Source organism: Pituophis catenifer, unplaced genomic scaffold (genome assembly GCF_029215685.1).
Source record: "Pituophis catenifer annectens isolate HBS135680 unplaced genomic scaffold, rPitCat1.0.hap2 SCAF_4, whole genome shotgun sequence".
Lineage (NCBI taxonomy): Eukaryota > Metazoa > Chordata > Lepidosauria > Squamata > Colubridae > Pituophis > Pituophis catenifer.
In genome coordinates this window covers 83,741,412-83,767,279 of record NW_027256884.1, presented here as the reverse complement: position 1 = coordinate 83,767,279, position 25,868 = coordinate 83,741,412, and the positions used below count along the sequence as shown (strand labels likewise).

At 33.5% G+C, this 25,868-nt stretch overlaps 1 protein-coding gene across 1 annotated transcript in view; it reads right to left on the bottom strand.

Moving 5' to 3' along the window:
• TMPRSS15 (transmembrane serine protease 15) overlaps positions 1-25,868 on the bottom strand; it is a 117,332-nt gene that overhangs the window by 25,408 nt on the left and 66,056 nt on the right. The window contains exons 11-18 of the mRNA XM_070943634.1: positions 24,415-24,523; positions 21,228-21,337; positions 19,839-19,976; positions 18,720-18,869; positions 14,891-14,996; positions 13,657-13,807; positions 10,231-10,372; positions 2,629-2,718 (exon numbers count right to left, since the gene is read on the bottom strand). Of these exons, the coding sequence (XP_070799735.1) occupies positions 2,629-2,718; positions 10,231-10,372; positions 13,657-13,807; positions 14,891-14,996; positions 18,720-18,869; positions 19,839-19,976; positions 21,228-21,337; positions 24,415-24,523 (996 nt within the window). The remainder of the gene's footprint in view (positions 1-2,628; positions 2,719-10,230; positions 10,373-13,656; positions 13,808-14,890; positions 14,997-18,719; positions 18,870-19,838; positions 19,977-21,227; positions 21,338-24,414; positions 24,524-25,868) is intronic.

Genomic DNA, 25,868 nt, shown 5'->3' with positions numbered 1-25,868 from the left:
TTTGGAATAGTTGTAGCTGTGTACCTGCTCTATACCAGAAACAGTAAGTGAAGTGAACAGATTTTTTAAAAAGACTGGAAACTAGAGATACCAGAAGCATTGCAGCAATACTGGTTGGGAAATAGCGATGCTCCATTGAGTTTCGTGAAAACCCAAACTGACAAACCACTGTCGGGGAGTCTTTGGACCGGATCCGTCTTGTAGGAACGGGCGAGAGAGAAAGGTGCCTCGGAAGACCAAGAGGAACAGGCAAGTTCCTCGAAAGGTCGAAGGCAGCTTTTTGACCCAGCGGCGGGGCGGCAGCCATTGAAATGGCTGCTACAAGCTGGGGCAACTGGACTAAGAATTGAGCAAGAGTGGTGATGAAATGGAGTATTGTTACCAAGTGAGTGATTGGCCAACTCACAGGTAAGAAGGAAATTTTTTAAAACTTTAAAAGAGATCCCAATCTGAATAAGTGGCTAATTGGCATTTGGGAATTCAAAGTGAAGGGAAAAAAAATAAAGAGAAACTTTAAAAATGAAAGCCTAAAAGGAGAACTAACCACCTGGATTTAGAATTGGACTTGGAAGAAATTAAGAATGATATAAGGAAAAGGAAATTAAGAGAAAGCATTTTTTAACAACAAAAGGAATTAATCGAAGAACAGGAAGTACTACTTTTGTGGATTTAGAATTGATACTTTTGCCTGGGGATTGGAGAGAGACATCTGCTGGTGGAAAAGAAATATTGCACTCAAGCATGAGAACCTTTTAAGGCTTCTCAATCTTACTCCAACTGTTTGTTTAAACAGTTGGAGTAAGATTATAAAGAGAAGTTGAAAGAATACAATCTCAAACTGGAAAGGCTCAAATGACTATATGAATTGGACACTACTTGGAAAGAAAAAGTAAGAAGAAGAAAAGACATCAAGTGGACTTGAATTGGAACTATATATAATCCAAAAGAATAATAAATTTAAAAATTATTTCTTCTTAAATTGAAAATATGGAGAATTGGGAGCACAAGTATGAGGAGTTAAGGGAGATGTTGCAAAAGGTGCAAGAAGCGTTTAAGGGAAACAAAGAAGCAGAAGATTGGATAGAATACAAAAAAAGAAAAAAGAAAGAGAAAAGATAAGTGAGATGCTGGAAAGAAAATAATTGAAGGAAAAAATATAGATGATTATACTGAGATTAACAGTGAGAAAATAAAAATATATAAGGGGGAATATCTCCCAAAGAACAAGAAAAGAGAAGAAAGTGGGAAAAGAGTGAGGGGAAGAATTAAAAGGATAATAAAGTTAAAAATTAGAGAAAAGATGCAGGAAGGAAGATACAATAAATACAAAAAGAAAAAGAAGGAGAAAGAAATAAGAGAATGGGAGAAATGGAGGAAAATATTAAGAAGTGGAATTCTGGAGAGTTTAAAAGAAAATGGTTAAAAGGGGAAGGAAAAAATGTAGTAGAAAGAGAATTAAAGCATTAACATGTTGATTTAAAGGAATGGTATTAGTAGTAGAAATTGTATGTAAGAAACAAATTGGAATAAATATATAGATTATTATAAAAGGGGATACTTAATTGAAAATAAGACATAAAATTGAAATGTTAGTAAATGATGTATGCAAAGATGAAATGAAAGATATGTAAGAAGTTAAAAAAAAGAAATATTTTTTATAATGTAAAACAGATCAGCAGAAGCAATGTGAAAGATAGAAAGGTTTGTATTTTGTTGTCTGGGGATTTAAGAATTGGAGAGAAACACTTGCTGAGAGTAAAGAAATATGTGCCAAAGATTGAAAAAACAAAGGAAATTGAAATTAAGAGATAAAATTGAAAAGTTAGTAAATGATATAAGTAAATGATGTAAGTAAAGGTGAAATGAAATATATGTAAGATTTTTTTTTTAAAAAAAGGAGTATATTGTTCAATGTAAAATAGACCAGCAGAGGAATATATGCAATAAATGGAGAGAATTAGGGATTCCTGGACACTATAGGAAAAAAAACCACTGAATTGAAAATAAATACAACAATAGAGAGAGATGGAAGAAGGAGTAGGGAGATCAAAGTAAGGGAGAAGGAGAGAGAGGAATAAAAGAAAGGGAAGAGGAGAGAAGAAAGGAAAGGGAAAAAAGAGTAGGAGAGAAGGTTAGATAGCGGGGAAGAAAGGAGGAGGGGAGAAAGGAAGGAGAAGTAGAAAAGGAGTAGGAGAGGAGGAAAGAAGATAGGAAAGATAAAAGAAGGGAGGGAGAGGAAGAGAAAGAGAAGAAAGATTGCTGCAAAACAAAAAAAGATGAAATGGAAGAAAGGCATCCCCGAACATGTTTAAATATATTAGGATAAAGAATGAATTATTAAATATTAAAAGAGAATATATATGATTAAAAATGAAGAAAATAGAATTTGAGGGCAAAAGCACATACTATTTAAAGAAATGTGTTCCCTTAAAAAGATAATAAAAAAGTATAATCTCTATTTTTTTTAAAAAAAAAGGTTTATTAAAAATTTATTGAAGCTGAAGTCAAAAGCTTCTAATGAGCCTCAGTATGATCTTCATTAATTCTGTTCATGGCCATACAGTGTGTCATATTTTCACACTTGTCTAAAGGTTTGAAGACATGTAATTTACAAGATATGTAACTTACAAAATGCTTTATTGGGGTAGTTGTTTGGGTAGTTCATTGAAGTAAATGAATTGTTTGGTTCCCACAAGGAATATGGACCTCCACAATCAGCTAGAAGAAACAAAGCATATCAGAGATGGCAAACCATTGATTTTTGGATGGCCAGAGATCTGCATAGGTCGGTTGCTTATTGAATTAAAAATTAAGAAGCAATGTTTTAACCCAAATCCGCATCCTCATATCTACATATATATTTCTTATCTCATCTTTTGAATGTTTCTAGTATAGGTAATAGCCCTTATGTATCATTTCACTATAGGTATTTAAAAATGTATACACTCATGTTTATGAGGACTTTCCTGATTTTCTGTTAAATATTTCCAAATTCAACAATATATGAATTCTGTTTGAGGAGGTAGTGAATCACCAGATCAGCTTGTTGGTATAAGATATTCTGCATATGTAATATATATATATATATATATATATATATATATATATATATACACATATACATACACATACACATATATACATATACATATACATATACATATACATATACATATACATATACATACATACATACATACATACATATATATATATATATATATATATATATATATATATATATATCGCTGATAAAGAAATAAAGGGAGACTAGTATAGATCTATTTCAAGCTATTTAGCTCTCATCAGCTAGCCATACACTTACTTGGATTTAAACTTGGGCTTTAATATATTAATATATTTAATATATTACTAATATTAGCATTTTAAAGTAGTTTTTATTCCTACTATGCTATTGATGATTATGCTGTTTTGGAATGCTTTTGCTTTTGATATCATTTGATGTTTCATGTCAAAAAAGAAATGAACTGATCTGTACACTGATGGTGGATGTATGAGAATGCAGAAACAAAGCATTAGATGAGAGACCAATTATCATTGTATTCTTTGTATGGCTATAAAGAAAAGCTTTGCTTCCTTATGGTTCCTTACACTTCCTTATGATTAAAACTTTTTCACAGCATTGGTAATATAGGTACCTTACTGGTATAGCTGGATATATACTAGGTTTCTAGTTTCATTTAATGTCTTTCACATGCCCATTATAACTGTAGCATAGTTTCAAATAAAATATTGCAAACTGTAAAATTAGACTTTCTAATTGCAGTTCCTTGCTTTTGAAGCTTGTATTTGCTCTTTGAAGGTACTATGATATATTTTGATATGCAGCTGCTTTAGAACAGATAACCCTTCAACTTAGTAGACATTTTGTAATTAATTAAACATTTTGCTAAGGCATTTTGTAATTAATGCGTACAACATGCTTTATGAATTTGAAAAGTGTCCACATGTCCAAAAAAAATTGGAAATCCAAATTAAACAAATGAACAGTTTTATAGAAAGCATGATGACTGTTGACTGTTCACGGAAAAATAACAAATTAAAATTGTTTTTTTAAAAAAAAAAACTAGGGAAAAAACTAGTATGTATAATGCTAAAAGGTTATTGTTAGCATTTCAGAATTCATAGCAACATGGAAGCATCAAATCACATCTTTTTAAAATATACAAGCAGAAACTGGGTTTCTGCAAAAGAAAGTTAGTTATCTTAAGAGGGTTAGAACGGTTCTAGAGAAAAAATGAACCAGGGTCACAACAGTAATAAGCCAAGCAAAATTACTAGACTTTCTGCTATCTATATACCAAATAGAATAGCTTATCATTATCTTAAAAATGAACTATGTTTTAAGATAATTTTAAAGTATAATTTTACATTAAACAGCTCACTGAGCATGGCATCTTTTTATTCTTGCTCTAACAAAATATATTAGCAGCAATTGAGATACAGATGGGCTGAAAGAAGTACTTACAGGATCTGCCATTACACTTATAATGCTGCCATTAAATCTAATGATAATTTGATGAGACCGGGTGGAAAAGATTTTCTGTTATAATAGTGCTTCGTGCAGCCTGTTATATTCTTTTATTAGGCAATGTTGTCTCAGCTGCACAACATCATGTAATGAAGAAAGATTGAGAAGCAATTTGGGTATCCTTCTAGACTCACAGCTGAGATTGGAACAACATCTGACAGCTGTAGCTAGGGGGACCTTTGCACAGGTTCATCTGGTGCACCAATTGCGACCCTACTTGAATCAGGAGGCTCTTCTCACAGTCACTCATGCCCTTGTCACCTCACGGTTGGACTATTGCAACGCGCTCTACATGGGGCTACCCTTGAAAAATGTTCGGAGACTACAGTTGGTCCAGAATGCAGCCGTGCGAGTTATAGTGGGTGCACCTAGATACACCCACATTGCACCAATTCTCCGCAAGCTGCACTGGCTCCCTATCGGTCTCCAGGCACAATTCAAAGTGTTGGTTATTACCTTTAAAGCCATACATGGCTCAGGACCAGGCTATCTTCAAGACCGCCTTCTACCACATAGTTCCCAGCGACCGGTAAGATCCCACAGAGTCGGTCTCCTTCGGGTCCCATCAGCTAAACAATGTTGTTGGCGGGCCCGCGGGGGAGGGCCTTCTCTGTGTTTGCCCCGGCTGTCTGGAACCAATTACCTCGTGAAGTCCGGACCGCTCCCACCCTATTGGCCTTCTGGAAAGCAGTGAAGACCTGGCTCTTCCAGCAGGCCGGGGGCCGTTGATCTCGTTATAGTGATCTTGCAAGACCCGGCCACAAATTGGAGGGTATGCGTTTAACGTTTTCATGTTTTAATGTCTTTTTTAAACTTTTGTATGGGATATTGATGCATTGTTTTATTCTCTGTTGTAAGCCGCCCAGAGTTGGGCGGAATAGAAATATGACTAAATAAATAAATAAATAAATAAATAAATAAATAAATAAATAAATAAATAAATTGCTTATTCACTTCTACATTGAAGAGCATTCAGCTTTACAAACTCTGATGTGACAAGCCAGAAGTGGGTGGAAGAACTTCAAGTTTTAGTGCTTTTGGAGAAGGTGTTGTTTCTGTATGTCTCAAGGTAATTTGCTGATAGATGAATGTGTATGTTATTAACATTTCAATTTTCTTTTTTTTAAAAAAAAACTGATTAAAAATAAAGAGTGACAAAGAAATAATAATAATAATAATAATAATAATAATAATAATAATAATAATTTTATTTCTATACCGCCCTTCTCCCGAAGGACTCAGGGCGGTGTACAGCCTATTTAAAAACAAAAGACAAATCATCAATTAAAAATTTAAAATAATTAAATAAATTTGGCTCAATTTAAAACCCCACAAATTTAAAATACTCCAATTTAAAATTATTATGTTGATAGCCCAGCCTGGCGGAACAACAGGGTCTCAACCCTGTTGAGTTCAAAATCAACCTTGTTCAATATCAACCTTGTTCAGTATTTTGTATTACAGATAACAAACGTGGTGTATCAAAGAATCGTCAGTTATAAGATATATTGATTACATTGCAAAAGTTTTTATTTTTGTTTGGTTTTAGTTTGTGATCCTATACAAAGAACAGAGCAAGGATCATCATGCTTTTTTTGTTTGTTCTTCTATAATACTATTATTTTTACCTTCAAAAAGTATCAACGTAATTATATATTTGAGATTCAGTTTGGTCTATTGAGTGAGGCATCAGGCTAGAAACCAGGAACTCTGATTTCTAGTCCTTCCTAAGGCACAAACCAACTGGGTTACCTTGGGCCAGTCACTCTTTCTCAGCTCTAAGAAACAGAAAATGGCAAGCAACTTCTGAAAACTCTTGCCAAGAAACTGCAGAGTCTTGTCCAGGGAGGCACTAGAAATCAACACTGACTAGAAGGCATGCAGACACAGAAATGCTATATATATAAGAAAGAAATGGCCTCTGAACTCTTGGATACTGTGTAGTTTGGGAATTGTCACACTGCAAAAACAGAGACTAAGAGTATGACATGCTGCAAGGCAAAGCTGCATGTTCTAGCCTCATATTTTTGTACAAAGGGGGGGGGGCACAAAGAAATATTTCTGAGGAATTAGTTTATTTTTCTAGAAACTGTAGATGAGACTGAATGCATCCACCTTAGCCAGGGTGACCATACATGTTATGTTATAAAAGACAGTTCTTGTTCAGAAAGCTGTCCCTTAGATTTATTTTTTGGTTTTGCTTCTGCAAAGCAAAGTTATAAACCATTTTTTTAAAAAAAACATTATTAACTTCCTTCAGATTTGACCTTTCTCAAATTCATCTTTTATTTTTTCCAAGAAAATATTGTTACTATCACCACAGCAGCCATTTTGTGAAGAAACACATTTCCTAATGAAGCTATTTTGTATATTTTATGTGATTGTTAGTATTTCTCTTTTTTCTCGTATCTGTCTGTCTCTGTCTCTGTCTCTATCTCTGTCTCTGTCTCTATCTCTATCATCTCTATCCACATCCACATCCACATTCACACCCACACCCATCCATCCATCCATTCATCTATCCATCCATCCATCCATCCATCCATCCATCCATCCATCCATCCATCCATCTATCTTACTATATCCAGACACCGAGCCAGTTTTTACGGCTAAAGGAGGCTTAGAGTATCCTGGTTTCTACTCCAGCACTATAACAACTGTAACAACTGACTTAAGTTCAACAAACATAAAAGGAATAAATTATGAAAATATATTCCATGAACTGAGTATTTCCATTTCATTTATATACTATTAACCTGTATTAAAAGTCAATAAAACTAAAATAGAAAGTGAAAAAGGACATAGTTTTGATGAATATTAATATTAATGTGCGGAAAAATATGGCAATTTTTTCAGATGCCTATATTACAAGATTAACACAAGTTAATTAAGTTTTTGGTAAGCAAGTATTGGCAGTTAGTAGATTACCATCACTATCTATTCAGATAGTCTAGATTGAATTCAGATTGTTTTTATTGGCTGCTTTTATTGAGACAGACTTAATATCATCGCTTTATAAAATATGAGAAGTTAGTAATTCAGTTTAATGATACACTAGATTTCTAATATTTTAATATGAGAAAAATGTTTAGCTGCAGAAAGAAGATAATAAATCTAGATATAGTCAATCTTTGCAGCATATAAATTAGGGTTAGCAAAGAATATAAAGAAGTTGATCTGCTTCTGAACTTCAATTAGCAGTTTCATGACCATACAGGCCTGAACTTTTGCCCTTTTGTGCTTTCTAACCTTACTCCTATTTGCCAATTGACTGTGCATTTATTAGATAAGTTTAATATCCTCTCCTAAAATTGATAGCATTAGATCTATGCATCATCGGCTATGTGTCTTTCAACATTAAGTACTGCAGTAGTCAAATCTGGAAATGAATGAATTTAATTAAAGCTCTTTAGTTCTTTGCTTAAATCATCTGCTGTGTGTCATAATATTTACATCAGTGATCTACATCTACAAAATAATGCAATATATGGATTTTTGTCAGTATGTATGTTAGTTGGGTATCTGAATATTAACAGCGCCAGTGGATTCAAGGCTTATTTAACATTTTATGAAATTGGGATAAGGACTATTGTGTTGTGAATTGTTTTCTGGATAACTTAATTATTGTTTAGATGGAAGAATACTATTCATGGCCTGGGACATAAACTACAACTGCAAGAATTCCTATAAAAAACATCTAGCTGCTGCCACATATTGATGAAAAAATAGTTCTGACACCAAACTACTACTGACAGTAGCATAACATTTTGCATATCACCCTGAATGCAAAAAGATAGAATAAAGCAATACATTCAAAATATGAAATGAAGGTAAGCATTAAAACCTGGGCAAAAATATCATTCAAAATTTAGAGTCAAGAATACTTTTATAATCTTTAATATAAATGGCAACTGGTAATAAATAGTACAGATAGTCATCGACTGATGGCCAAAATTGGAATTGGAACTTTCATTGCTAAGCAGTGCAGTAATTGAGTAAGTAGTGCCTGATTTTACAATGCTTTTTGCCACAGCCATAAATTGAGATCACCATAAAATTAGAATCACCATGATTGTTAGGCAGTTCATGCAGACATTAAGCAAATCTCTGCTCACCATTGATTTTGGTTTGAGGAAGCCCCCTGAACAAGTCATAAATAGAGATCATGCAACTCTGGGTCACTGCAACCATTGTAAATACAGTATATGCCAGTTGCCAAGTGCCCAAATTTTGATCACGTGACCACAGGAATGTTGCTAAGTGCAAGCTTCATTATAACTTCAAATAATGTTAAATGGTAACTTATGTTACGTACTTGTACCATACTTATGTTACCATACTTGTAATGCTAATAAGACTCATGTTTGCTTACTGATTAATAAAATGAATCACTTTCTTGTCACAAATATGAAAGACTCAAAACAGATTAGAATAGAATAGAATTTTTTATTGGCCAAGTGTGATTGGACACACAAGGAATTTGTCTTGGTGCATATGCTCTCGGTGTACATAAAGGAAAAGATACGTTCATCAAGAATCATAAGATACAACACTTAATGATAGTCATAGGGTACAAAACAGAACAGGATAACATAGGAATATGTTCGGCATGCATATGTATGGCATGCTGGTCTGACAGTCATGGATAGAAAAACATTACAGAGGGTGGTGAGCACAGCACAAAACATTGTGGGCTGTCCCCTGATATCACTAGATGAGATTGCTAGGGTTCGTTGCCTTAGAAGAGTAAGGAAAATTCTCAGGGACGACTCTCACCATGGTCACCACTTCTTTACCCTCCTACAATCGGGGAGGAGATATAGAAGTATAGCCAGCTGCACAAACAGGCTGAAGAACAGTTTTTATCCGTGGGCTGTCAGACTCCTGAATGAGAAAAAACATCATAACTACGTAGTATGATGGACTTCAGTGCCTGCGCAATGTGTAACCTGTTCACACTGGTGCAATAAGACCAGGTGTTTTGTTAATATGATTTATTGGGTTAGGGATTTTCTTTCTTCACTGTGAGTTGTATTGTGTTGGAGGGGAGCACTGAAGGAGCTCAACCAATCTCATTGTACATATGTTGTGCATTGACAAATATTTGAATATATGAAGAACAAATACTAAATGTTGCTTTTCCCCTTTACTGGAAGTCTGTTATGCAGTAAGTGATGAGGGTAAATTAGCCATTAGACTAGACTAGACTAGACTAGACTAGATTAGACTAGACTAGACTAGACTAGACTAGACTAGACTAGACTAGAGCAGAGCAGAGCAGAGCAGAGCAGAGCAGAGCAGAGCAGAGCAGAGCAGAGCAGAGCAGAGCAGAGCAGAATTCTTTATTGGCCAAGTGTGATTGGACACTTGGCATATGTCTTTGGTGCATATGCTCTCAGTGTACATAAAAATACATTCATCAAAAATCATAATATACAACACTTAGTGATATTCATAGAATACTAAATAAGCAATCAAATCATACTAGGAAACTAAATAAAACAAAATAAATCCTAAAGATACAAGCAACAAAGTTAGAGTCATAAGTGGGAGGAGATAGGTAATAGGAAGGATGAGAAGAATAATAGTAATACTGTCTTAGTAAATAGTTTGATAGGAATCTTAATGTTGACTTCAATATACATTGATAATATAATTAAGAAATAATAATGACTTACTTGGTAGCAAAGGTGTTGTAGGAATTGTAGGGACCAAAGTGGGTTCTGGATAAATGCTTTCAGCACAGGCTCCATTTAAAAGCCCTATATCATCAATGGCAATATCATACCAACGTGGTCTTTTAAAGGCTTCAAAAGCAACCTATAAACAAATGTTATGGAATGAGAAAACAATAATGAATGGATATTTTTATTATGTCCACTGACATTAAAAATCAAAATGAAGTAAAAAACAAAACAAGATAAAATATTACAATTGGTGGTGGGTTCATCAATGGATAAAAAAAAGCTTGCCTAATTTTACAGGCAGTGTAAAGAGATTGAATCATACTGATCTGTATGATTCTGTACAGGTCTTTCCCAGGTGTTTTACCAGATGAGAAATTATAAGGCAAGCCCTTGACTCCTTAAATTGGGAAAAGTATAGCAGTATATGAGCCTCAATAGCATACTGAGTCTCAATAGCATCTTGTTCATAGGGCTAAAGTTGCAACCCATAGGGATCTTTTAATATTGGCTTACCAAAACTGGTGTGTGGATTGCAGTGAAGTTTGATAAATTAGTGCTCTTTGGAATTTAGAAACAGTTAAAAGGTAAAGGTAAAGGTTCCCCTTGCACATATGTGCTAGTTGTTCCAAACTCTAGGGGGCAGTGCTCATGTCCGTTTCAAAGCTGAAAAGCCAGTGCTGTCCGAAGACGTCTCCAAGGTTATGTGGCCGGCATGACTAAACGTCAAATATGCATGGAATGCTGTTACCTTCCCACCAAAAGTGGTCCCTATTTTTCTACTTGCATTTTTTATGTGCTTTCGAACTGCTAGGTTGGCAGAAGCTGGAACAAGTAACGGGAACTCATCCTGTTATGCGGCACTAGGGATTCGAACCGCTGAACTGCCGACCTTTTGATTGACAAGCTCAGTGTCTTAGCCACTGAGCCACGGCATCCCTTTTTAGAAACAGTTAGGTGGTATAAATATTGGCTTATAAAAGGGGGCTTGACTACTGAGAAAAGCATTTGCTTGCTCTATTTTAAGTTTAGTGATAAATTCAGATACATCATTAGGAAGAAAATTGAGAGAAGCATTAATTAATCAAATTTGCATTACCGCCTATTTCATGATAAGTTCATCCAGTATCTTAGTTAAACATATTTTTATTTTTTCAAGCATTTAAAAACATGTTTATAATTTATAGAAGTAATTATTTTATTAATATTATTAATATTAGCACTTTTAAGTAGCTTTTATTTCTACTATGCTATCGATGATTATGCTGTTTTGGAATGCTTTTGCTATTGATATAATTTGATGTTTCATGTTGAAAAAGAAATGAAGTGATCTGTACACTATTTGGAACTGTTGGAGGATGTATGAGAATGCAGAAACAAGGCATTAATATCTATTGCCCATTGATTGATCCTGCATATTTTTATTCAGTTGCTATTTCAATAATCAACTTAATCATGCTACGAAGTAGATTGATTCTATTCCTTTTCAATGATGTTTATTTTGTATAACTTATTTTCTAGGAAAAAAATCCATTTAAAAATGGCACATGGAAATATTTTGCACTTACCCATTTTTAGTATTTTGAATTCATTTCCTAACCACTAAAATCTGAAATATTAAACCTATAAAAATGCATAACAAGAAAGAATAATTCTTTATATTTCTAACACCTATTATGAGAAAGGGCACTTAGTTCAGCCTGATAGTTTTTTTTAAAATCCAATATCCTGCATGATTAATGATGTGGGGAATAGAAGATGGATTGAATATGTACATCCTACATTATCTGTAGATATCTGATATATGAATATCTCCTACGTTGTTTCATTATCTGTAGGTTTGCCCAGGAACATAGATCTTGATCTTTGTATATTTGCTGATCAGTGTTTTTTTCACTTATGCAAACATTTTGCGCTCTTATGATGATTTACACAATCTGCTAAATATTCTGCATCAGAACAGGTTTTGGGACTCTCGCCAGTCATGTATACTTTAAATATTCATGCTAGATGAGTTATGTGAAAAAGATTGAGATTATTAAGAAATAAATAATCATTCTATATTTTTGCAGCTATTAGAACAAGGTTGGGATTCTGTTTATTTAGAATCTACCTGTTAAATGACAATGAAAACATGTCTTAAATTGGAATTAAGGATTATAAAGAGAATGGACTATTAATATTGCATTATTATTTTATATATGGAACCTAAGGTATCTTTGTAAAATATGAATGCATATAAGTAAAATTGATGGTGTATATTATGAGAGCATTACCAACTTATTTTTATTACTAAGCAACAATAATTTATATCAAGTAATATGTTTCACTGAATTCAAGAAAGCTTATGTTTGAATTAAGATATTTTAGATTATATTTCTAAATGAAATTCAGGTTTAGGCAATTTCTTATTTTATTTTAATTAAAATAAATGTGTTTGGCATATTGTAAAACAGAATATCATCCTTTGTTGATATCTTAATTCTTTTATAAATAGGCTTCTTAGCATTCATAGAAAATAAAGATGCTAGGTGATCAAAAATTCCTGTTCTATATGAATTTAAAAAAGAAAAGATCAAAGAAAGAATGGGCAGAAAGTCTGAGTATGTGCCATTTTATCAACTTGCCAAAATGGATGTTTGCAACTGGTTCTTTGCACTCTGACTCCTATTATGTTGAATTATTTTGATATGGTTATAAAATTCTAATTATTGGGCCAGAACATTTGCCTTTCTGATACTAATGCAAATAGCCATAAGTTACTAATTTTAGAATTGCTTTGTAAGGGATTCTACTTCCCTTAAACACATCTAATAAAAATTCAGATTCAGATATTATTTGGAATTATTTTTTTCTTGCTGACAGCACTGTTACCAGAAATGTTGGGAAGATGAGATACATGAAAACATTTGAGCCAACTCAATTGTTCAGTACACAGAAGATGAAGAAAAAAAATTCTCCTGTAGAGGATTCTGATGATTTATCAGTCACATTTGGGCAATAATTTATAAACCACACATACCCTTTAGAAGCCAAGTTTGACAAGGCAAGTATCAAGTGGTAGAAGTATTAGTTGGGGATATAAAATCCCTCTATGACACCAAAAACCTAGGAGGCAGAGGAAATTATTGAATGCACATCAAATTATTTTCAATTGTATATTTATTTCATTACTCTGCTAATTACTCCATCTAATTCTCAATTAGTGAGACAACTGCCAAAGGCAGGAAAAAACTTTCCAATAATAATTTTAATTGCCCAAAATACAGCGTAATATATATGCATGCTATCAGATATTGTTATTTCAGCACTATAACTGTGAATGCATGTTTGTGTATGAATGCTGAAAGAAGAGAAATGATAACAAAATGAAGACAATCATAATTACAAACTCTACTGAACATGAATATATTAACATACTTTAAATTTAGATGTTTCATTTAATGTTATTTGTCCATAATTCCAATTATTTCCATAATTTCCTTCTTTGTGGAAGATGATCTTTTGACTGTTATCATCATATATAATTTTAATATTTAGACGGTACACCTTAATACCATACATGTGATACCTAAATGAAAAGCAAATTTCATAAATCATATAATATCTTATTAAAGTGAAGTCTACCCAGTGACTATCAGTCTAACTTCAGAAGAACATGCTCTATCAGTAGTAGATGGAATTGGGGAAAAATGGCTTTTATGAGTGAATTCATCTAGGCAGACATGATTTTCGTTCTAAATTGCACTCCAGTCTGGACAAATGGTAGAACACTTAATGTCCTTATTATATCTAGGTCTATCCTGCTTTCCTTGACCAAACCATGCTCTTCCACCATTTATTTATTTAATTGGTTAGTTGGTCAGACCTTTTCTTATTTCCGCTTCAGATATTATAAAGATTTTTGCTCAGAAATGACTAATAGGGTTCTGTAAACTCTATCTTCAAACAAACAAACAAACTTTTGTTTATCTTGTCTCACAAACGTTTAAGATCCTTTCAGAATGTAGAACTATAGCCACTACATGAGTCTTTATTCACATAATATAAAAAATATTTGCATAATAAATTTAGGGATTGGTTTTCAAATACATCATTTTCTATAAGTAACCAAGTTGCACATCTTGTTTTCTAAAAGTTACCAAGCTGCAGATACACAGGTAGTATTCAGCAGGTTCTGACAAGTTCTGGAGAACTGGTAGCGGAAATTTTGAGTAGTTTGGAGAACCGGTAAATATCACCTCTGATTGGCCCTGCCCCCATTTATTCTCTGCCTCCCGAGTCCCAGCTGATTGGGAGGAAATGGGGATTTTGCAGTAGCCTTCCTTTGAAGTGGGGAGGGAATGGAGATTTTACAGTATCCTTTCCCTGCCATTCCCACCAAGCCATGCTATGCCCACCAAGCCACGCCCACAGAACCGGTAGTAAAAAATTTTGAATCCCACCACTGTGCAGATAGGATATTCTTGTTCAGCAATCCATCCATTTATTTAGGCAGGGATACTTCTTCCCCTTCCACAGAATCTTTCTATGGGCTTTGGGTATCCTCAGTACTCATTTGTAAAAACATTTTCTTCTTCCCCAAGCTTTAAATAATGTCTATTTCTACAAATCATAATAATTTATTATTATATAAACAAAATATTTACTATACCAGAAATTTAGGCAGTATGCATCTGAAATAGGGTCTAAGGGTAAGCTAAACATTTCAGCTCTCAATAGTCTGCTTACACGAATTATTGGTGTCGAAATATAGTAGCCTGGGGAAAAAAATCAAAGTAAAAATATATAAGGGTATATGCACTTAATGAGAGATATAGTATGGATTTCTGATTCTTTATGAGTTAAGAAAGCATCCTTCTAATTTAGACATGAGTCAGTGATGGTAATGCTGCTGCTGATTTTATTTTTATCCCACCTCTTTTTATATTCGGTCAGCTTATTTTTTAAGCCTACTGTTAACCGGAAGGAAAGCAATTAAATAAAGAGAGAAAGAAAGTGAGAAAGTATATGCATTTATAAATACACACATACACTTAAGCAATATCTTTATGAAGTACATGTTTGCCAGGATTGCTAGAGAAGTCACTATAGATAAATGTCAATTTTAATCAGCCTTTGCCAACAGGACCAAAGGTGAGAACTTTATTTTTATTTTTATTTTTTATTATTGTCAATTCAGTGTTGTTCTACTCTGAAATGGTTCCAAGCCTAAATATGTATTTATGTATTTAACCAATTTTTCATCCTGAATTATAGCCTAGTTCAGGATCCTATGCAACAAAATGTGGTCTAGAAAAATGTGTTGCAATAGAAATAAAGTGAGGGGGGAAAAATCCCAATTAGTAATGGAATTGAAATGCTGAATGGTCCAACCATGAGAGGCCATCAGGATGTAGCCTACAAGAGTCTGGATATTTTACAGTTGGAATACATCAAGCATCATTAAATTAAAACTATGATTAATAAAAAAAATACCCATTCTGCAAAAGATGGGTGGCCATACAAATTAAATCAAGTGAAATAAATAGCTATTACTGTATTTTTCAGAGTAGAAGACGCAGCTGAGTATAAGAGTTTTTGAGGAGGAAAATAAGAAAAAAGGTGATTGGCGAGTGGATCGGCCTCCCGGAATACCCCCAATCAGCTGTTCCCAGGGGTGAATTTTAGCAACAGGTTCATTGGTTTTGAGTTCTGTGCCTTGCTTTTTTTTCAGCCTCTGAAACTTCTGAAACTCTGTTTCAGAAAAAACTTTTTTTTCTGCCTCTCAAAGCCTCCGAGACAGAGCTTCAGAAAAAAAGTTTTTTTTTTCTGAAGCTCTGTTTCGGAGGCTTTTTTTCCTGAAGCTTCTTTCAGAGGCTTTTTTTCTGAAGCTCTGTTTGGAGGTTTTTTCCTGAAGCTTCTTTCAGAAGCTTTTTTTTCTGAAGCTTCTTTCAGAGGCTTTTTTCAGCCTCTGAAATCTCCGTTTGAGAGCCTGGGCGGGGCTATATTCGAAGTATATGTAGATTTTCACCTCTTTTTTGAGGAAAAAAGGTGCGTTTTATACTCCAAAAAATATGGTAATTGAATAATTAGTGAATTTCTATACTGAATTTCTGTACTGAAATTTCTGTAAGAGACATGTGTTTTTCTAAACCTACCACAATAGTAATGGAAGACTTTGACCATGTCCTACTGGAATTCAATAAAATGCAAATACAAGCATAAAATATAATACAACTACTGTCTTAAATTTTAAAAGATCTGATTTTAACAAACTCAGAGAGAGCCTAAAACAAATCTCATGGATTAAAAATCCTAAAGGCCAAAACAACTCAAGAAGCATGGGAAACACTGAAAAATATGATCATAAAAGCCCAGTCCAACACAATACCACCAAAAAACCCGCCCAATAAATCCAAGAAGAAACAAGCATGGTTACATAAATATATCTCTGATACACTGAAAGACAAAAAGGATAAGAACAAAAAAGGGAAAGAGGGACACATAACTAAAACAGAATATCAGAAGATAGCCTGAATCTGCAAAGATGAAGTCAGGAAAGCAAAGACTCAGAATGAACATAGACTTGCAACAAAAGTCAAAGACAAAAATCAAAGACAAAAAGGTTTCTTTCAATATATAAATAACAAGAAAAAAGTCCAGGAAACAGTCAGTCCACTAAAGAGTGAAAATAGCAAGGAAGTAACAGGCAGTAGAGCGAAAGCAGAACTGCTTAACTCATTATTTGCATCAGTCTTCACACAAAAGGAAACTATTGCCCAACCTACCAAAAACATAACTGTAAAAGACAGACTAGAAATAAAAATTAAAATAAGTAAGAAAATGGTAAGAGAACACCTGTCTGACTTTGATAAATATAAATCACTGGGACCTGATGGATTTCATCCTAGAGTTCTGAAAGAACTGGCAGATGTTATCTCAGAACCATTATATCATATCTTTAAAAAATCTTGGAGCACTGGGGAACTACCAGAGGACTGGAAAAGAGTTGATGTGGTTCCCATCCTCAAAAAAGGAAAAAACAAACAAACCCAGGAAGCTGCAGACAAATCAGCCTAACATCAACATCTGGGAAAATACTGAAAAAAATAAGCCAAAAATAGATCTGTGAACATCTAGAACAAATAAAGTTATAACTAGTAGCCAGCACAAGTTTGTTAAAAACAGATCATGTCAAGCCAATCTTATTTCATTCTTTGATAAAGTCACTAAATTAGTAGACCAGAGAAATGCTGTGGACATAGTATATTTAGACTTCAGCAAGGCATTTAACAAAGTAGACCACAACCTAGCTAAGCTAGAAAAATGTGGCATAGACAGCATCACCACCAGATGGATTTGTAACTGGCTGCCAAACCATATTCAATGAGTAGTCCTTAATGGTACCACATCCTCATGGAGGGAGGTAAGCAGTGGAGTACCACAAGGTTCTGCCTTAGGCCCAGTACTCTGCAATATCTTCATAAATGACTTAGATGTGGGAATACAAAAAGAAGTCATCAAATTTTCAGATGACACTAAACTGGCAAGAATAGCCAACACACCAGAAGACAAGCTCAAGATCAAAAAAGATCTTGACAGACTTGAGCAATGGGCCCTATCCAACAAAATGAAATTTAATGTGGAAAAATGCAAAGTTTTACACCTGGCAGAAAAATCCAAAGGTACAAGTACAGATTAGGTGAAACCTGGCTCTAAAACAGTAACTGTGAGAGGGACCTTGGAGTCTTAGTGGATCACTTAGACATGAGTCAGCAGTGTGCAGCAGCAACCAAAAAAGCTAAAACAATTCTTGGTTGTATAAACAGAAGCATATAATCAAAATCATGTAAAGTATTAGTACCACTTTATAAAGCCTTTGTAAGACCACACTGGAATACTGCATCCAGTTTTGGTCACCACATTATAAAAAGGATGTTGAGACTTTGGAAAAAGTGCAAAGACCAACTAAAATGATTAAAGGTCTGGAGGCTAAAACATATGAAAAACAGTTGGAGGATTTCGGTTTGGCTAGTCTAGAGAAAAGAAGGACTAGTAAGGACATAATAGCAGTATTTCAGTATTTGAGAGGCTGCCACAAAGAAGAGGGGGTTAATTTATTTTCCAAAGCAGCAAAAGGCAGAACAAGAAACAATGGATGGAAACTAATCAAGGAGAAAAGCAACCTGGAATTGAGGAGAAACAGTGAGGACAATTAACTAAAGGAACAGCTTGCCTTCAGACTTTGTGGGTGCTTCATCACCAGAGGTTTTAAAGAAGAGATTGGACAGTCACTTGACTGAAATGGTATAGGATCTCCTGCTTAAGCAGGGGGCTGGACTAGAAGACCTCTAAGGTTCCTTTCAGCTCTATTCTGATTCTGATTCTTTGATATGTTCAATTTAAGCAGAAGAAAGAATATAAAATACTTCTATTGTCTCCAAAATACATTAAAATGGAAACCAACAACAATAATTGCTTTTGCACACAGTATTTCTTACCTGATATATTGTTAAAGGTATGATCAATATCTGGACCAGTTGTAGTAGGAAAGATAGGGCCCTTAGCTCTCTCCCATTCATTGTAATCCATTATATGTTGAATCCAGTAACAAAATCCATCTTCAAAAGTACAGTTGATTTTTTCATTGTCTTCAAACAAAGTTGGAGTAAAAATAATAAACAAACTGAAATTCTATAATGCATATCCTAATTATACCCAGAATCAAGGAATTACAGCATCATAAAAAGAAAAAAAATCCTGATTATTATATTTTGATACTGTTCACAAAATAATTTTACTTATGGTGCTTTCTCTGTGAAAAGTCCCACTTTGAAATTAGTTTAAATGATATTTTGAAAAAAAACAAAATTACTTGGATATACTATAGAAAACATATATGTATGATGAATTGTTAGGTTTCCATATCCATGGCATTTATGTAACAACTGGTACAGACAGAATGACAGCATTTAGTACCATTGTTACAATGAGTTGGACATCCTTCTGAAGCAATGGCTGTTCCACATAAAACAACTAGCCATGCACTCTGCCCTTGTAAGCTGTGCATAGTGATATTTGCTTGTCTTATTTATTTACTTTTCTCACAGCCAACACTGCTGGAAAAAGACTTGTCAGGCGAACAAAAGACAGAGCGCTTAAGCCATGAAGTATAGCAAGCATCACATAAACTGCATGCATCTACAGCTGACTTTCCTCTCGGGAAGTCAAGATGATGCATCTTTTAAAGTAGCAACCCTGTGAGTCTGAGGCACATTAATAACTAGCCTAATTGCCCAATATATTACCTCATTGAAGGGAACATGATCCAGGACTCCAGTCTACCATATTGGTTTTCATGTGATATTATCACCAATGAGCTGAAGCATTTGATTAAGAAGAAAATTACAGAAACCAGATAGCAATAAGAAAGTGATGGTAGAGATCTCAATGGGTAGTTGTATGGGATAAAAAAGGATCTGTTCCTTTGTAATTTTAAATTACACAGTTGACTAGCTGTTGCACACCAAGGAAGCTGTATGCTATAATTATATTTTTCAAACAGTAGCCATAGCTCTATTTTGCTGTAGTGCTGAAATATAAATTACAAGGATACTTACCAGTTAGCTCACTTGTATTGAATGCAGTGTAGATTGCATTAAAACCATTAAAGTTTTCATGTAAACTTGTGACAAATTCTACAGTAGCTTTATCAGAAAAAATATAAACTGTTACAGGATTAGAACCTGAGATGTGAGCTAAGAACAAAAAACATAATGGAAAAAAAAATATCAGAATGGAATAATATTATACCGATTCAAGTAAAAGTGAATCAATTGATTTTGTTCTGTGGAAAGTTGATACAAAACTATATTTCTTTCAATATATAAACATCCTTTCATTAATGCTCATGCTTTTTAGTAACAATTTAAATCAAGCGTATCTGAACTTTCAATAGGATTCTAGTCACAACAGTCAATTGCAGCTAATTTAATGAATTTAAAAGTAAACAAATCATTATATAAATATAAGTAAACTCTGCCATCTTCACACAAAAGACTGAGGTCTTATTATGTCTACTGGTTTTCCATAGCTATCATTCCGTGCAAAGAAAATATTTCAGAAAGTGTGTGGGATGGACTTTGTCTATGAAGGTTTAGATGGTGTGATGGACTACAGTGAAGTATCATTTTTTAAGGACAGAGAGAGCAGAAGTGGGCAACACAGTGCTGGACTGGAGTCAGAGGAAGAGATTTAGGATAGTCACTCTCTAGAATTTTCCTAGGTGTATCTGTTAGGATAAGAGTGGTATAGGTTTCATCTGGCAAGATTTTGTCTACGGGGTGTAAGCAAATAAAGAATTGAAATTTGGTTGACTTGTTCTATGTCATTCTGTGCTGGGCCTGACAGTAATTATTATTTTTCTAAAAAAATCTTGAAATATGTAAAAAAAGAAAAAGAAAATGTTAAATCCCCCCCACCCCAAAAATCCCCTTATGCTTCAATACTTGCACTTGTCATATAGGGCAATAAAAACTGAATGTATTTTGTCCTACATTCAGTTGAATGGGTAAGTACACAAAAATCTTAGAAGAGTATAAACACATTGCAAAGCCTGAATGAACATCTGATTAATAATTATGTCCCATCAGTCAATGATAACATGGACGAAAAATTTTGGTGCACTTTTCTAATTAGTCCAGTGATCTTGATGCTGGTGATCCTACTCTATTTTCTTCCAAGGTTTCCATTATAAACTTTTCAGGAGAACTAGATTTTCATATAATGTTGCCATAATATGATAGCTTAAGCCTAGCCATTTCTACTTTGATTAAGAACTCTGGATTGATCTTCCAATATTTGTTTTCTTGACTATTCATGATATTCTCAGACCTGACCAACACCAAATATTCTTTCTATCCCGCTTCTTCAAAGTCCTTAGAATACCTATTTCTATTCAAATCATAGGGTTCATTTATTTTTAACATTTAATTAAAAAGGCATCTTACCTCTTAATATCTTTGTTGAACCTATACCTTCATAAATACTTAGAATATCCACAAACTCTTCTGTCTCAAAAGCAGTGAAGTTAATTTTGATAGATAGGTGCTTCTCCATACTAAAAGAAAAACATCATGAAAGATGCCATATTAATGATTAGAAAATCATAGCTGTATTGCAGACTTGCGACAATGTGAAGTGAAATTTTTGTTACTACTGGTCGTTTTTAGTTAGGTACCTGCAACAGAAAGTAGGGAAAAATCACTTTCCTGAAAAAAAATCTCACCACACATACTCAGCCGTATCTGAAAATGCTTCTGAAAGTCAGAGTGCTCTGCTGAATAGAACTTGTTAGGAAGCATGTCAACTAAGAAGGAAGAACCCTTTCCCTGTTCTTGTCTATCTATTCAGTCAAGTCCTTTGATTCTTCCTGGAAAATTTTTAGAATGAATGGAGGAGGAATCATCATCATCATCATCATCATCATCATCATCATCATCATCAGGATCCAAATTGTTGAGGATAATATGCTGACTCTGTAAACTGCTTAGAGAGGGCTGTAAAGCACTGTAAAGTGGTATATAAGTCTAAGTGCTATTGCTATCAATTACCACACCACCACCAAACAGTTTCAGATTGCTTCGTTAAGATTCAAAGGAAAAGGAAAAATTCCACAGCAATGATTGGTGAAAGTAGGCATTGGTGCACAATTTGATTCAGAGCCTATTCAGTTTACATCAAATGTCTGTGCTAGGTTTAAATTTGAGAATAAGTATGTCATCATTAGGAGCCCAGACAGTTGAATGATGCAGGTATTTGATGCAGGTATATTCAGGACTAGATGAATAGCTTCCAGATGTAATCATAAATATTTTATTTATATAATATAAATAAATATAAATATTTATTTTGTATACTTGCTAAGTTTCTTGCTTGATACTGCTGTTTATGATACTTGGACCAAACTTTTGTGTGGCTTATTTTGGGTAGTGAATTGATTACCATTCTCTAAACTTGGTTGTATATGACTACTGCTTCTGGATTTCCAGCCAGAATAGTATGTCACATCTAGAAATACACTCCAAGGAGACAGTTTATTTTCCTCCAATTAACCAGTAATTTTGTAGGTTTGCTAAGGATTATTATATTCAGTGCAGCAATTACTTAGGAGGGATAGAAACTTTTATCAGAATATAATAATGGTTCCAAATCCAAACAGTGGGGGTAGCAATAAGACCTGAATCTGATATAAATTTATATGAATTTCAGTGTGTGGTAAAAAGCTCTCTATATAACATTTTTGGGGTAATTTTCTAAGGTCATAGATTTCTAATTTTCAAAAGAACTATCTATGGTTATCTTCTATAGAAGGCAAAACATACTTCATATTTTCTTTATTTAGCTCTGTCTAAGATAATTTGGACAAAGAAACAGAAATATTCTATAATTTTAGGACTTTACCCCTACCCCACGGACCATAGGATTGATCACAAACCATAATAATAATGGATCACAAACCATAATAAATATTAAACATGGCAGTTGCATTATATTACAAACAGAGCTTATTTACACTGCTACGTTATAGTTTCTGTTATACTGTATAAGCACAATGATTTTAAATACTCAGGAGGCAAGCATGAAAATGCGAAATCGCAAACTCTTTTAATTTTAGTAACAGTTACAGTTCCCAAAAGACATGAAAGATATATGTTTGACCACAATAATTTCAACATGCTTGTCAGAGTCAGTCTGAAAAGAGAAACAGAGCATTGATCTATGTGATCTATAATTTTTTCTGTTCATTCCTTCATAGTACTTATGCAGATTGGAAAATAATCTTAAAATTATATTTGACAAAAAAACCATAAGAAAACTTTGGAAAATGCAACTTAGTAAAGCACATTTGTTAAGTTTCATAAGATGTCATTAGACAAAATAAGTCAAATTTTTATCAGTATATTAAAAGAATATTACATGGTTCAGAAAGAAATTTAAAATTTAATGAAGAAACAGTAATGTTTAAATGTTTAATGTTTAAATAATGTTTAAATGTTTAAATAATAAAAGCAATGCTAATATAAATAGCAAGGATATTTTTTTTTCCCTCAGCTTCAGCTGAAATGCTGTTTTGTTTTGTTTTGTTTTGTTATTTATTCCTCCAGAAGCAGATGATGATAATATTATGTGCAATTTGACATATTTGTTTATATCACCATGGGAGGACTGTAAAATACCAGTCCTCCCATGTATCGTTTGTGTATCGTTTGTACCAAACGATACAAAAATATTCAATTAATATTTCATTAATATCCACACAAGCATGTGGACAGTTTCTTACCAGATGAATTGGAATAATTTCTTTCTTACGCATTGGAGTTAAAAGATATTCTATTAAAATCTTTAGGCAATCAATTAATATTAAGAGCCGAGGTGGCACAGTGGTTAGGGTGCAGTACTGCAGCTACTTCAGCTGACTGCTAGTTCAGCAGATCAGCAGATCAAATCTCACCGGCTCAAGGTTGACTCAGCCTTCCATCCTTCCGAGGTGGGTAAAATGAGGACCCAGATTGTTAGGGGGCAATATGCTATTTAGTATACTGTCTTTGGTGTAAGCCGCCAAGAGTCCTTGGAGAGTGGGCGGCATAGAAATATGACTAATAAAATAAAATAAATAAATAAATAAATAAATATGGACCAGGTAGATGAATAGATTAAAAAACTGCATAGCTTCAATCCTGTTGTCAAACCCTATGGTACATTGATTGGGACCCCACACTGATGTTAGTATTTTGTTCTTTGATCACATGTTGTGTATATAATAATAGATATTATCTTTGATGTTACTATTTTTCTATTTTTTTTATTATATTTTTGCCTGTAATCACTTGGAAGTAGCTTAAAAATGAAATAATTAAATAAATAAGGAAATGGCTCACATGAGCTAGCTGGAAGGACTTTTAGGCAACAGCTACCAGGATAGGAGTTTAAAATTATACTAGAGAATGGTTTGTTATCTCTTAAAATTAGATAGGCATTTCAATATTAGGAAAACATAGATTTATAAGGTGCATCGTAATAAATATTGGTTAGATTGCATAAATTAAACAGTTAAAGTATTAATATAAGGGGAAAAGGTAATTTTGATTGCAGAAAGTGTCCAGTTAAGATTTAGAATGTTATGAAGCGCCTTACTTTATTATCCATCGACAAACAAGATTTGAGCTATAGGGTTCTGGATAATGAATAGAATGGAAAGATCCAGAGAAGCCATCTAGAATGAATTTTCCATCACAGGGTGTAGCTGTAAATGCAGGATGATAAAAAATGATTTCAGCATATGATGAAAATAAAACAATCTGATTGTATTTCAAAGTATTTTGTTTTTGATTGAGTAAACATTGACAATGGTAAAAACATGTCCACTTAAAAAATAATGTCACTGATTAGAAAACAGAATTTAGGAGCTTTAATTTATTTGTATTATCTAAAGATAGATTCTGCATTGCTCACATGAAATCTTAAGCTTAGAAAAACGATTTAAAAATAACAAAAATTATTAAACAATTGTCATAATCAACAACAAAAAATACCATTCCAAAATAATACTTCAAAGCAATACGTGAAACTACAAAGATTGTTCAAAGAGTTGAATCATTCTGAGCCAATATCTTGCTTAATAAAATTATGTTCTACATAACATAGATACATAGATACATAACATAGAAACTGCTATTATTCATATTTCAGTACATCAGTAGTACTTACAGTATTTTGAAAGCTGAATTAAGATATTGAAGAGTTGCTTAATTTTATGAAAGGGCGGCTTCTTAGGTTATTCATTATCTATATTTTAGCTGAGATGTGCACTGATTTATTGAAACTATTGAATTCATATCTTTCCTGTGTTGTGTCCTTTAAATAATTAATTAATTTGTATCTCACCGTTATTATTACAAATAACTCAAGGCAGCAAACATATATAAAACATCTTCTCCCTCCTATTTTCTCCACAACAATAATTCTGTGGGGTGGGCTGAGCTGAGAGAGACTGACTGGCCCAAATAACTAAGCTAGCTTTTATGATTAAGGTAGGACTTGAAATCATGGTCTCCTACTTTCTAGCCCGGTGCCTTAACCACTAAACCAAACTGGCTCCTGGCTTTATATCCCTATCATATACTGAACTCTACTGATATATTATTTTGTGGGCAAAATATTAGTGCAATGTACATTACTAATATACACACATCCATTCTGTACACAATTCCATGTGCTATAGAAGTGATTTTGTCATTTGGGGAATGGTAAAAAAAGTAAAACCGAAAAGCTGCAAAATATAATGCACCATGATTTTGCAAATATCTTATTTCTGCTCTTTGTGAATTCTCTATATAGAGTTCTTCTAGGCCCTTCAATTTTTCTATTTATAGCTCTGAATATCATGAATAATAATCAAAACATTAAATTGCTTTCTTGCCAGAAATCTATCATCTTGCACTTTATGGACACTAAGTGGTATGAGAAAATGGAACTTAACATCTTGACTACATACAATTATTATTGGAACCTCAATATAAGGACATTAATGTTAACTGTATATTTAGTAATTGAAGTGATCTTCTCTAAGTAAGTAATAAGTTGTTCTT